The 14551-nt window shown below is 31.6% G+C and overlaps 1 protein-coding gene and 1 long non-coding RNA gene across 4 annotated transcripts; one reads left to right on the top strand and one right to left on the bottom strand.

Annotated features, from left to right (window-relative positions):
* Positions 1–293: 293 nt before the first annotated feature.
* On the bottom strand, positions 294–14533 carry Stam (signal transducing adaptor molecule). Of its 3 annotated transcripts, XM_074131434.1 has the most exons (8): positions 14335–14468; positions 14058–14210; positions 13796–13956; positions 8291–8560; positions 5914–5977; positions 4347–4547; positions 3696–3815; positions 294–2625 (listed from the first exon to the last, which is right to left on the bottom strand). In XM_074131434.1, the coding sequence occupies exons 3-8, from the start codon at positions 13907–13909 to the stop codon at positions 2123–2125; spliced, it is 1272 nt and encodes a 423-aa protein (XP_073987535.1). In that variant the 5' UTR covers positions 13910–13956; positions 14058–14210; positions 14335–14468; the 3' UTR covers positions 294–2122. The 3 variants fall into 3 exon arrangements, with proteins under 3 accessions (XP_073987535.1, XP_073987536.1, XP_073987534.1); XM_074131435.1 differs by lacking the exon at positions 14058–14210 and having other exon boundaries at positions 14335–14533; XM_074131433.1 differs by lacking the exon at positions 14058–14210 and having other exon boundaries at positions 14231–14437.
* On the top strand, positions 7585–8951 carry LOC141455941 (uncharacterized). Its single transcript, XR_012459544.1, has 2 exons — positions 7585–8184; positions 8663–8951. It is a non-coding gene; the product is annotated as an uncharacterized lncRNA (long non-coding RNA).
* Positions 14534–14551: the final 18 nt, after the last annotated feature.

Below are 14551 nucleotides of genomic sequence, written 5' to 3'. Positions count from 1 at the left end.
CCTATACAGGCATGACAAAGAAAAAAGGAATAATTAAAGAAGGAAAGATGGAAGAGGTAAGGAATTTCTAGTAAATGTAGCAAAATGTTTTTTTACTGAACTTTTCTAAAACTAGCCAACCTGATGTGAACGATAAAGCTCTAGCCAAGGACTACAATTTTAGAAATATAAAATATGGAAATTCTAGTAAAACTAGTGAAGCTTTTCCTTTTCAACCTATTTTCTGAACCTCTACACTGGAAAAATAACCTTAAAAGGAGAAACCAAGGAATTATATAATATAAAACTAACTCTATAAGCAATTAAATTTATTATGAAAAATAATAATAATCCCAAATAGATGCGTTTTTACAAATGGTGGTTAACATATCACAAACATTACAGATAATAAATTTCTTCTATATAATAGATAACATAATTTAATCATGATTTATGTACAAAACTACACAATTATTCACATTTTTTTCCTTATTTTAGCATTTGGCAAATGAATTTTTGTAAAATATCAAGTGATGTTAACATAAAATTTTTAAAATGTTAAATAATAATGGAATAATAAATAACAAACAAATGATTAATTTATTAATTCACCATATATTAAATGCACTAACCCTGAAGAGCAATGTTATATTTTGAGAGAGAAATAAATGTATGTAAACTTGGAGATAATGGTTAAGCCTACATGTAGAACTTTGTCAACATGTTTTGAAAAACCGATTTGCAAAACTATACACCATATCTCAATGTCATATCAGCCACTGATGAGTGCATACATTCAAGCCGAAACGTTTGGCAAGTGGAGAAGGAAGAGTTATCGGGGGCCTATTTCAAAAAATCGGATTCAAAACATGAAAGGTAATCTTTGCACAAATAAGTATAAATATTGTTAGTTTCGAAATATTACAAAAAAAAAAAAAGAGTATCGCTTTCAAAACAAATAGAATGGAGAAAGTTTGCAGCATGTACATATTTCAGATATCAATCTTTTCGTGCGGAGTACAAAGCCGAAATCTTTTAGTGTTTGGATTGTAGTGTTTCATTTTTCTAGAAAATCGAAAGAAATCAATTAATTTTTGGGATTAACTTATTAAGTTGTGAACATGTTTTATTCTTGATTTCAAGAAAATAGTTAATAAGAGACAGAATTTTTTCAAGTTTTCCATTTCTTTCAAATAGTTATCTAGAATTTCAAGGAAATTTCTGTTTAGAAAACAGTTTTACTAAAACAAATTCAGACAGCATTTTCAAAGATTAAACAAGTAACGAAGTTTATAATTTCGACTAAATTGTTAATATTTAATTAGAGTTCAGATATTTATTAGAACCAAGAAATGGGAAATGTTTATCTATTAAATCTTTAATTAATTACTAGAAGTTCAGTTTTTTTTTTTTAAGGTTGCTAGGTTTACAATTGTTTACTAAGAAACATTTATCAGTTTAGGAACTTGAGTACAACAGTATCATTACAAAACAATACTAAAAATAATAATAACAATCTCCAGTTTTGAGACGCGGTTCTAGAAAAAATGCGAAAAGAAATTTTCTTCCTATCTACATGTTTGTCGCGAAAGATTTATGCACGGTATTTATTTCAATTGCTATATTTACAAGTTTTTTTTAAACTTACTTTTTAAAACAAGAAATCAATGTACATTTATACAGGTAATTTTTAAAATGTAAATGAATATATCTTGTACACACTGCATCCACAAAAATTCTAAAATTAAAAAAAAAAATCTTAAGCTCAGTAGAACTGCTTTATTAAATATCACAAGTATTACAAAAGAGCTTTCCAAGTTTTCATAAACTTGCAAGAGAAACATTTATTTTCTTGTGACGAACTTTTTATCTTTCTCTATTTGTTTTGATTTGAATATGAACGGATTGTAGCAAATTACTAAATCGTTTGGCTGTCTCTTCGCAATGAAATTATCCATTAATATTAGGCTGGAAAGCGATCACATTTTCAAGGAGGAATGTGGAAACCATTATCTACTTACGTCTTGTTCATTTAATAGTTAATATGTAATTATATATATATGTATATTATTATTTACACAAAGTGCTTCTTCTTAATAAAAAATATATGTATATATGTTACAATGGAAGTGGAAATTAAAGGTTAGTTATTTGGAGGAGCGGGAGGATAATGCGAACCTGGTGGTGGGGGTGGGAAAGGTCCATTAAAATGAGGCTGTGGATGAGGTTGATACATAAATTCTTGATGGGGCATAGGAGCTGGTTGATGATAAATAGGATGTGGTGGAGGCTGAGGCAAGAAAGCCACTTGGGGAGGAAGTGGCCCTGGTTTAGGAGGCATATCTCTCATTAAGGCGTGGTATAAATTTAAAGCTTCCACAAGTCCAGCACATGTTTGCGTCAGCTGAGCATGATTTCTGTCCACACGTTCTAATTCAGCATCTATCAAAGGACCCATTTCAGTAACTTCATCCTCCAAACTTTCCAACTCCTCCGGGTCTCCACTTGAATCACTGTTAGGATCTGCTTCGTGTAGTAGATGTAACACTCGATCTATTTTAGATTCATCTATTTCTACTTTTTTATAAGCCTTTACGGTTTTCACTTCTACAGATTCATTAAACTGGACACCCTTTTTTTCACTTTCTGAAATATAATGAAATTTTTCTTTCAAAAAAAAAAAAAATACAGCAGCTCTTGCGAAAGTAAAAGAACTGTTATAAATATCTAAATACATTTTCAAATACGAAGAAATGGGCGTACCCCCTTTATTCCGACACTACGACGGTTATGGAGCGAGTACAATTTAAGAATTAGGGCCCATGTAAAAACATCCACTAAAAACTTCTTCTGAGCCGGATGGTTGTGTTTTTGTCGGAATACAGAACGAAAGGGTACGCACACTTCTTGACTAATCGTTATAATAACGTGTACGTTTGCCGGGCGATTTTCAGGAAATCTCTACTGACCAACTTTGTAGTGCTATAACAGATCTCGCTCAATAACCAAATTCTTTATAATCAATAACCAAATTAGGTACTTCCAAATGTTAATAAAATCACATAGAGGAAATATAAGGGATATTTATTTCCGAGTTTTTCACAAAATCTGGCACTCCGATTTCATTGTATTTAAGTCATGGTAATACAAATTCTTTCACACTTAATATGTACTTTTTAAATTAATTTATCGTAGGTAAAAGCATTAGAATCCCAAGCAATCTGTTCACTTTTTACTTTACTTCAGATATTTTTTAACCTAGCGATAAATTGGTTTCACATCAGACATTTTTTTCAATCCAAAAAGAACCATGCCTCTCATTTTTCATTAACTTCCTGCCTTCTTTTCAAAAAATGTTAATTTAATTGAAAAACAAAATAAATTACACAAGTTTTCTTTGTATTCAAGCAGGACGCTAATTTCTCTCCTAATCCAACAATTTTTTTATTTTTATATATAACTGATTAGAACTTAATTTTACGATATCATACAAGATTTTACCCATCGTAGCAAAGTTCTTTTTCTAATTTTGGAAGGTTTCGAATCACCACCATTCCGTCACTAGTTCATTAATGATTCATATGACGGGTTAGTTATTAAGAGAATTTGACAATTTCTATTTTTCCTGAATTAGGCAGCTACGATGGTTAAAATAAACGATATTATTATTCAGAATAGCAGATCACCACCTATTTACCACTTTCAAGAATACATACTCATCATCTTTTCAGGTTCTGTAGATAAATCAGAAGTAACAAAATTCGCTGGGAACAATCCTTCTCCTCTCTGATTACGCCCTTTCCACCAATTTGCATCTGAATCATCCAATACATGAACTGTAAAAATTAATAAAAAATCACAAGTATTAATTGCACAAGAATATTTTGCCATAGATAAATGTCTCTTAACAATTTACTAAAAAAAAACAATTCTAAGTCATCAATTTCGAATTGTAAGATATTCCTAATACTTAGATGAAATTAGATTTTTTTTTTTTTTTAGATGTTGCTGTTAAGCCAAAAACACTGCCTCAAAATCAAAATGCGTCACTGCCGTGTGAGTGGTTTGCGTGTATGGAGATGAGGGTATGGTTTGTTTGAGGGTTTCTAAACCCAAGCATTTGAACTCACCGACTTCTTAAAGTCATGTGTATATTGTTTCAATGTTAGGGGTAAGAATTTCTTTAAGCGGGGATTCCTGAAGGGGCGCCAAGATCCTTGAGGCAGCTTGCTACTCCACTTCCCTTTCAGTGAAAGAAATAACTAAATTTTGTTACCTTTTTTATGTTTTATCACTAAACATTTTTTTAAAACGTTTATAAAATTAATGGTGATATATAAGTAGCATCAACATTATTAATAACTTACTTATTTCTCCAGCAAAAAAAGTAAGTTCATTATCTTCGGCTGCTTCAAAATCGTATAGAGCCCTGACTTTTCTAGCTTCTTGGGTTTGTGAAGAGCTACTTGTACCACTACCACTTACACTGGGATATAAACTAACTGTATGTGATTCTTGTGGTACTGACATCTTTGGAGAACAATTTTCTTTTAGACTTAACTCAATGGCTGAAAAAATTAACACAATTATTAAGCATGCACTAATCTGTTTTAATTTAATAATTTTGTAAACATTCTAGGGAAAGAATGTTACATTCTTTTTATTTTTAAATAAGAGATTAAAAATAGACTCATGGATTATAGCTGAATACAAATAGATTGCATAAGTTTCTCTATTAAGAAGAATTAAATTTCAATGATAAAACAGTAATCGTGACCATATTTAAATAATAAACTTGCAAGTTGATTTATATTCATCACATTTAGGGCTTTGGCTTTTCTGTTATTTGCTTATTGTTTTGAAGGCATTCACCACGATCTTTATCAAACTGAAGGGAAGAAGACTGCCATTTTTGAGATTCTTATAACAATATGACTTAACGACCAATTTCACTTGGTCGCCTTTGTGTCAACTGTATTATATTTTATCAAATGTTTTACGGATATCAAAACTTCTTGCAGATAAGGTTTAAATACTGTTTATTCAGACTTCATCCGAAATACAAAGTTTTAGCGCATAGTCTTTACTTATGTGGGTTACTGAATAGAAAATTTGAAAAATGAAAAATTCAGAAATCATAAACTTATATTTTATTCTTTTAGGATACTGAGGAAAAGTAAATAATTTTTTTTACTCATAAATTTATTTTGTTACCAACGTTTGGGCAAATTATAGCGTTCTTCAGGGTATTATGAATTTGTACAGCTATTTATTATCTTTATATTCTTTGTTTTGGTACAATTGCAGCTTTCAACCTTAGGTTCCAACTGGAATCCTTAAAAAATTAAAGTTCTTTTTTATTAAAATGACTTTTGAAGCTGTTTATAATTTTTTTTTGAATAATTTGTGGAGAAAATTTATTTTTAGGATCCTCTGGAAATTGCTGTCTACCCGAAAATTATATTTGTAAGTAGTATATTCTGTAGTCTCGTCGAATTCGACCAACATTTTTTAAAATATATTTCATGTCTCAAAATAATGGTTTATAGAAATATATGATATATATACATATACTGATTACTTTCACTAAATCTCCTCAACATATTTCTAATCCATCCCTTCCCTCTAATACTTTCATATTTTTAGCGCATTAATTTTCTCAGTAAAAATAATTTAACAAAAAATAGTACCAGTTGCAATAACTAACGCAATTTATTTAATTTTACAACATTCACTTTTTCCCGATATGTATGAGGCTTTCCTCATGTAGCCTGTAGGCATTGATTTTATCTGCAGTTGCATCATCTCCACATGTTTGTTATAACAAGCATTTAGTTAGAACTGGTAAGCGCAGAAATCCTTCCAAATAGAATATAGATACCCTAGATTTCTTTCAATAATTTGTGTTGTTTCAGAGATCAAACAATTACAAACCTTTTGCAATATCCTCAACTTCTTGTTGGCTACTAACACTATCTGGATCAGCTGACCTTTGGGTCTGAAAAGAAATACTTTAAAATTAGTAAACATCTTATAAAACTGCAAATATTAGACATTGCAAAATCTGACATATTACAGATTAGTATGTGAGGCTGATGATAAGCTCACACCAGTGAATCGTGCAATGTGCATCGAACCAGAAGGAAGGGAAACGCCGGCTGAGGATTTCTGTAGGATCGAGGATTGGAAAAGCATGCCATTATAAGGCCGGCACACACACGACCTAATCTAACCATATAACGTCCATATGTCGTCAAATGCGCTTGTCAAACGCTTGGCTCACGCATGGAGATTTATTTGCAGAGAGGGAGTTTCATGACGAGATCAAGACTCCAGAAATTCTCCAGGATCCCTAAAAGATATTCTTTTGGTATAAATCATTTGCACCCTCAATTTAGATACTGTACTAACTAATAAACCTGCTTCCTCACTTTTCTCAAAAATCATAGAAATTAATTTAGAACCGTAAACTCAGTTTGCAAAAAGGGATTTCTTACCATATTCGCGAAGGTACTGGAGTCTTGTCGGACAACATCGAATTGTATTGGAGATACATATTCGCAAATTACAAGTAATATTCAAGCAAAAAAAGAATTCAGACGTCACAATGAGACTATTACTTGCTGAAAACAGGACTCTGATTAAACTGGAAGCCTTTGGGAACTTCAGTGGTAACAGGACATCTATCGGAGAGAGGCTAAGGCTGAGACACCGTATCCTTCACCAAAAAAAAAAAAAAAATCTCCCCAAAAAGGAAACGCGAAGAATTTTCAAGGACGGAAAGAAAACAAGTTTAGAAAATTTCTGTAAAGCTCTAGATGATCGTTCTTTACAGGATGAGGGACTGATGACCGAAGTTGGCGCTGACCACATCAGATCTCATTACTTTTGGAGCACACGTGAGAAGAATACGAGTACAGTGGTTTCGGTCTTTCTACTGATGAGAAATTATAGTCTGTACTTGAGGAATTGGTGTAACGAAATAATCTAGACCTGAAAGGCTGATCAGCAGATCTCTTGGAATTTCCATTTTTTAGTGGAATAGAAATCTCTTAACAAATGGAAAGAGGAATGCTTTATTCCAGGTAACACTGAAAGAGAACAGAAGGAATTTTCTTCGGTGGTGAAGGGACATTAAGACCTCAGTATAACTTCTTCGAAGAGAAATGCATAAATTAAATGAAAGGTTAAAATGGTTGTACTAGTTAACACAGTTAATTGGTTTTCAGCTTCTCATATAGTGGTGTTTCGCCACCAGAAGAGACGAGCCATCTGAAAAATTCTTAAAGCTTTAATTCTTTTAGCTGCGTACATGAAAAAGGAGGAAACAAACTGAGACTAAAATAACATTTTGCATTCTTGATTCGGAAACCACTTTGATGCAGCAAAACATGGAAAGAGCAATGTTTGGAAAGAGCCTTGTAGTAAAGGTTCAAAGGTTTTCTTTGTAGGCTATTCCACTCATGGTAAGCTTGACCAACTAATTTGGATTCTAAATCGAACTTATTTACTATTGTTTTGAATATGTTTAGTTAAAGCTGCTCTGTCACTAACATCTGTGAAAGAAGTGAATAGTAATTGCCTGTTAAAAAATCAGATGTTTCAGCCTACCATTATTTGAAATTAAATAATTTTGAATAGTTTGATATCTCTTTATCTCTCAATAATTTCAATTTTGAATCTAATAAAACATCCACACTTGAATGGTAAGTCCTAATTCAACTAGACAACAAATATTGTTTAAGGGAATCTCGCATGTTTTTTGAAGGAACTAGTTATGTGAATAAAATTATTAAGTAATCATAACTCAAAAAAAATTGAGGGAACAGAGATCAATTCTTTCATGGAGAAATGAAAAACTAGCAATGAGAAGTACTACAAATTACTTATTAAAACCGGTTTACAAGACGGATTTAATAGCTTTGGAAAATAAGCAACTCAGAATTCTAAAGTAATAATACTGTCCTGGACGAAATTCCTGCTCTTGAACCAATTCACAAGATACCATCTCTTAGGAATTCAAAGTTTAACTTTTTACGAAACTGCAGAAGGGGAAAATCTCCTCTTTTATTAATACAAAGAACATTAGAGTATTTATTGACTTCAACAAAAGTGTGTCTAATAAAGTCAGAAATGTTTCATGAAAAGAGAGATAATTTTTGCAAAGATCTATTTCTTGCTCGCAAGAATCTTGGATAATGTTGTGTAAGGAAATATATTATTTAAAGGATACAAGTAAAATTAATTACAGCCGCAAAATAAATAAACAAATTTTTTAAAAAATCTATAAAGTTGCTACAGAAATACTAACTTTTGAATTTACTGAAGGCTCTGGCTGAGTAGAAAAATCTATTCCTTCTTGCTTTAGACGAGAATAAAATGATGTCATCAAGCTTAACTGTGGATCTGCCTTGAAATCAGCTTCAGACCACTTTTTTACTAATATTCTGATTTTTGAGCCTACTTTTGTAGAAGTACCGTTCCACCTTTTTAAAATTTTCTTAAGCTCTGTTTCAAAATCTCTTGAAGCAACTTCTAGTTGAAAAGTTTTTCCACAATTATTCACACACGCATCTAAAAGCTATGTAAATAATTAATTAGTTTAATATAAATACAATTTACAATTCTATCCACCCTAATACGTATGCATCAATAATTTACATTTTATGATTATTTATTTCAGGAAAATAAACATTCTTTAAAAAAAAAAAAAAAAAATTAATTTATATTTCACTACGGGCACTAGTAGGCGGCAACACGACAAAAAGTTGCATTTCATTGTGTTAGAGCTAACTTAATACAAACCTCGGCCATTAACGAGCATACCATTATGAGACATTTTAACCAGATTAAGTAAACTGTGGTAAATAATGTATTAATTAAGGAACATGAATTCAGTTAAAGCCTTAGCCAGTTTTCTTATTTGAAACATTTTCACCTACATTAATTAAAAATTCCATTATAGCTTGAAATATTTGTATATCTTATTGATTCAAATAAAGTTTAGCCATTAAACAGATTAATGACTGAGAAGTTTAAGCTATGAATATGTTTTCTCTAGATAATAAAAATGTTCGGCCCTTTCATTTCCAATATACAAATAATAAACAAATCATTTGGATCACAAAACAAATTAAGCCGCAGGATTAGGAAATAGATCTTTTCAATAACGATGAAAGTGCCAGAATGGACAATGAGGTACACTGAATTCCAATCAAGGCTCCTAAAGTCTAAGCAATGGACAAAGTACGTAATGTTCACCCTAAAATCTACGAGTATTTGATCCTAGGGGCCTTTTGGGTTTACGAGTAAAATTTTGGCATGACTAGCGCGACATTGGAAGATTCTTTAGTTGTAAGTATTTTCAGTTCTCTAAATCACATAAAGTTCATTATGATTAATAACTCCGGTAGGATAGTAGTTTAAGGGTTGATCTACAAAAACTGCACGAAAAAGTTTAATGTGAAAAATACTCAACCTTGAAAATTTGTTTCTCTTTTTCTATAAAAAATAAAATTCCTAAATTTTCTTTAAAATATAGAGCACATTCTCGTTTTTAACTGAAATATGTTTGCAACAATGCAGATTGGTTTTTGAGAAAATTGTATCACTAATATAATCATTTTCAAAAATTGTTTTTGTTACCTTTTTTTTTGTAAACCAACTAGCACTAAACGCGTGAACCGATTTTCATGAAAGCGGTGTCATTCGTTTCGAAATTTCTAGTATAAGTGCCTTTTGGGAGTTCGAGCTGTAAATCCTAAGGGAAAGGTGTATGTCCCATGTATGTAAGGTCACCTCTAAAACAATTATTACTAATAACTGTAAATCTTAGCCCGAATCTGATAAAATTTTGCAGGGAGAAGTGGTTATCTAAGGGAATAACTTTATTCGTAGTTTAATTTTTCTCAGCCTCCATCTTCTTCCTATCAACTTGGTATCACTCCTCCAAATTTGTTCTAATATTTATTATTACCTTATTACCCAACTAGGTACCACTCACCCACAACTTTTCTCTCAGACTCCATTTCTTCCCTACAAGGATCTCTCTACCCCGTAACTTTTACCTGTTTTATTACAATCTACATCTTCTTCTCACCAACTTGATACCACTTCCACATAACTTTTTTGCTCAGTCTCCAACTAGGGTACTACCCTCCTATAACGTTTAGCAGTTTTATTATATTCCACTCCTTCTTCCTAATAACTGAAAACCCAAACTAAGACCAAATTTCTCACTCTGCAACTTCTTCTCAATAACTTGTGCATTAATAGTTTGATACTTTTATACCTAACAATCTAAGTTAAATGAGGTGCTTCCCTTTACTGAAAAATATAAATGAAAATGGACAACAGGGTCTGTGAAATCTAATAAATTCTATACAATATCAATGAAAATATACGGGATTAAAATTTAAATATAACTAAGCCAGATATTATTTTCTTGGGAAATGGGATCTAAGAAGGCAGAATCTTTATGAATTATTATTAATCTTATTGCTTGTTATTCTGAAGAAAAACAACACTCCTCTAACTTGTGGTATTTAGGGCTCTCCTGCGGCTCATTTACATTTATATACCGATTCAACGTGGTACATGAAAAGTTGAAGTTCCCTACCACACTAGGCCATGTAAAGGAATCATAAAGAAATAAAATATAGGACCTCACAAAGACGGTATTTAAAGAAATGTAACAGATTATAGAATAATCTCAAGTGATGTATGGCATCCTTACTACTGACGGAGTTTGATGAGGATCCCAATTTGGTTATGCAAACAATACGATTATTCCCCTTAAAAAATATTGTCCGACAGAAAAATTAGGTTCAAGTCTGTCTCTTTAAATTCTATTACTTAAACACTTGGAAAAATACGCTAATATATTCAAGCTGATAAAATGTGACCTCTCACACTAATTCGTTTTCACAAAAGATGAGGATTACACTCAGAAAATCAACCGTGGTAGATACAAAATGCACCAAACTCGGAGATTCAAAAGGCCGACTTTTATTGACGAGCTGTAATAGTTTAGTTTATTTTATTTTTGTATAAATTTATTTATTGAAAGATTTACTGCATAAACTTGCATCTAGTAAATGTGATGAAGGGAAAAGATGAGTATTAGTTAGGAGCAGTTTTCCTGTGACAACCTTCCGAGATATTTACAAGCAGTGAGAAAGTAGAAATTTGCAGGCGATAGGTAGGGAATGAGTTAAAGGATAGTGAATAACTTGAGTTGAGCGAGAAAAGAGAAATTAGCAAAGTAATAGCGCTGAGAGTTTGACTGAATGAGAAGAGAGAGGGATATTTACATATTTACAAACTGACTAAGAAAAAATTATAAATACATTTTATTCCATCAGTAGATCACTTGGCTACCGGCGTCTTAGTCTTCTATTGGGATTTCCAGGAATGGAATGGGAAGAAAGTTCTTGGATTAATAGATTGTTGTGGAGAGAGAGGAAGTTATAAAAAATTTTGTACCGGAATGTGATAAGGTCGCGAATAAAAGGAACATTGAGATCTTTGTGGATGGTCTTAGAAACGTAAAATGGAGCATTAGTGATACTGCGAAGAATTTTGGATTGAAGTGTTTGTTGTCGGCGATAATTAGGGCATTTGGTAGAGCCACACATTTCTTTTCCATAAGTCCAAGAAGGCTTCTGCATAGTTTTGTAGATAAGCACTTTATTATCTAGAGTAAGATAGGAACGTTTGTCGAGTAAACGTGAGAGCAATTTGTACCGTCGATTTAGTTTTCAGTTTCTTCAGTTTTCACTCTTCAGTTTAATATGTACATTCCAAGTGGGTCTTTTGTCTAAATAGAGTAGCGAACTTTATCCACAGAATGAAGAATTCTACCATTTAAAAACACTGGAGGACAAGTCGCTCTCCGAAAAGTGAAGGTGATGTGATTACATTTTTCTGTGTTTATTTTAATCCTCCACTTCTTAAACCATTCATCAAGAAGTCTTAGATGGAGTTGAAGAGTTCAGGTTACGATTACAGGATCTTCGTGGGATGTAAGGATAGCGGTGTCATCACCAAAAGAAAATAGGGATGTGTTTGGATTGGTAGGTATATCGCTTGTGTATACTGTAAAAAGAAATAATATTTCCCTAAGGCACCCCTGCTTTCACAGGATTGTACGTAGAAAAAGTTGAGTTTTCAGATACCCGGAAAAATCTTTCGAAGAAGTAAGAACGAAGTATAAGGTAGAAAGTAATAGGCAAAATGCGTTTGAGTTTTGACAAGAGACCATCGTGCCAGACTCCGTCAAAACTGTAAAAGTTAAAGAAGACAGTTGATGGATACGTATAATTATGGTTACGCATAAAATCACTTGGCACTAAAGCAATCTTTATCCAACATGACCACAGCCGGTAAAGATTTTTTTTTTTTTTTGTATTGTGCGTTCATTTAGGGTAGTTTGGTATCTTTTGTGTTAGTAGTAAAGTGCGATTGTTAGGACATTTGAAATCAATACTTGGTTACAAAACAGAAAATATATGAGAACGCAATAGCATGTCTCCAATTATGTGTATATGCACTTTTCAATATGCTTACATAAAAAAAGTTAGTTTTACGAGTCTCAGTTTTCAGAGTCAGTACACTACACAGTTTCAGTACACTACTGGGTACCGGACTTTAAGGTATAAAAATGAAACTATTTGAACAAAAAAACAGAGGCATCGGTATAAACATCACACTTTACTTCCGGCAAGTTAGAATAAAGCTGAAAAGATTGGATTTGAAAAAATATTTTTAGTCTTAAAGCGACCTTCAGAAAGTTAGCTGAATTTAAAAATTCCTTTTCACAAATACTTCTCTAGAAATAGAAAACTAAAACTAGAACTATTAAATAATTTTTAGAATAGTAATATTAACCTTAATCATCAGTAAGCAGTTATAGAATATTAGCCTTAACTAATATATTTTAATAAATCAAGTAACAATAGAGCTTTTATGTCACTTAAACTAATTTTACTTGCTCCATCTTTAAAGATCTAAATAAATTTTTATCAGTAATGTTTTTTACTAAAATGTTCCGCACTCACTGGGAATTCTACGAACAATTTGACAAAATCTCGTGCACTGCAAATTGGTTAGATGAAAAGAATTAATCTTTATCCAATAAATAAATGGAAAGATTAAAAGAAGACTAATATTTCTAAAAAGTTTTGTACTACCTAAATTCATAACTGCCCTCGTCTTAAAACTTATCATACAAATATGTATTAAGTAGAGAAAAAAATGTGTAGAAAATAAATAATCTGATAGGAAGGATAACAGTGCACCATCTTCCACCTTGATGCACTTGATTTATAAGTGATAAAGATGTAACTTTAAAAGGTGACTACAGATAATAATGAAACAAAAGAATCGATATTAGCCATGATTGATACGTCATTAAAACGGTGAAGGTTAAGAAAATACTGATGTAAAAAAGAAACGGATATTATTACACTAATCTAAGAAGTTACTTACACTCATTAAGAAGTAATCCATTCGGTTACTTTTTAAGAAATTTCCTACATCGTGCAGTAATTATCTAACGAAAAATCTTAAGAATGATTTGCGGCATGTTACATAAGAAATAGCTTAAGGTGAATTATGGCTATTAAACTTTTATTTTCTTATAAAAGTTATTCAAGTAGTAAACTTTAATGACTATTGCCAATAAGTTATCAAACAGAATCATAAAAATAGGCCTAATGAACCTTAAATTAAGAATGTGACAATGGGATTAACAGAATTTGCTGACTTTGAAAAACTGGAATAGAACACTCATTTCAAAACAAAATTAAAAACTTACGGTTATTGCTTGTAACACTACATGTGGATCTTGATTGTGGAGTCTTTTTATAACAGATCTCAAACAATCTTTAGCGTTAGTTTCTGATGTTCCAACTTTGTCACATATTTCCATAATAAGACCCCATTCTTCAGCAGTATTATTTTCATTGGTAGCTTTCTCTGCAATATGTATTTTAAAACTATAACTTGAAAAATTACAATCTTGTAATTTAATAAAAAAAACAAAAAAAAAACACTTTTTACGAGTATATTGTGCTAACCTTCACTTTTTTAGATAACTGAACAAAATAAAACTTTAATTTAAGACGCGTTGTCTAAGGTGTAATGAAACAGAGGCTTTCTTATTTAAAAATAGGAATAAAAGGTAGTAATAAAAAAATATTCACTATCCAGCAACTATTCAAATTCTCGTACTGAAATAGAAAGAACATACCAACATCAGCATCAAAAGGACTGGATGGTGATATATAATCATAAATACCCATTTCACCAACACTAACAACAGTTATAATTTTTTTTAATTAAAAGTAAACTTGCCAATTTTTCCTGTAATTTACCCAACCATCTTGATAGACTAAACTGTCATGGACTGTCCATGTCCACAGCGCACTGGATAAGGGGGAAACTGGAACACCCAAATATTTTTAAATTGATTCCTTGTCTTTTGACGCAAGGTCTTTTTAAAGTGAGAAAACCTTATCGACAGAAAATTAGGCTAAATTGCCAGTTCATTTATTTCAAGGCCTATTTACAA

Source organism: Rhodnius prolixus, unplaced genomic scaffold, assembly GCF_049639745.1.
Source record: "Rhodnius prolixus isolate KJV_2025 unplaced genomic scaffold, Rpr scaffold_4, whole genome shotgun sequence".
In the NCBI taxonomy this organism is placed as follows: domain Eukaryota; kingdom Metazoa; phylum Arthropoda; class Insecta; order Hemiptera; family Reduviidae; genus Rhodnius; species Rhodnius prolixus.
This window is presented reverse-complemented; position numbering and strand designations above follow the sequence as displayed.

Bases quoted from the DNA above. Each gene is read 5' to 3' on its own strand.
- Stam (XM_074131433.1), bottom strand. From the start codon at position 14,282: ATGGGTATTTATGATTATATATCACCATCCAGTCCTTTTGATGCTGAT. The intron at 4,548-5,913 runs GTTTGTAATTGT...TAATTTTTTCAG, and splicing joins AGTTGAGGATATTGCAAAAG to CCATTGAGTTAAGTCTAAAA. The intron at 3,816-4,346 runs GTAAGTTATTAA...TAATTTTTACAG, and splicing joins TTTTTTTGCTGGAGAAATAA to TTCATGTATTGGATGATTCA.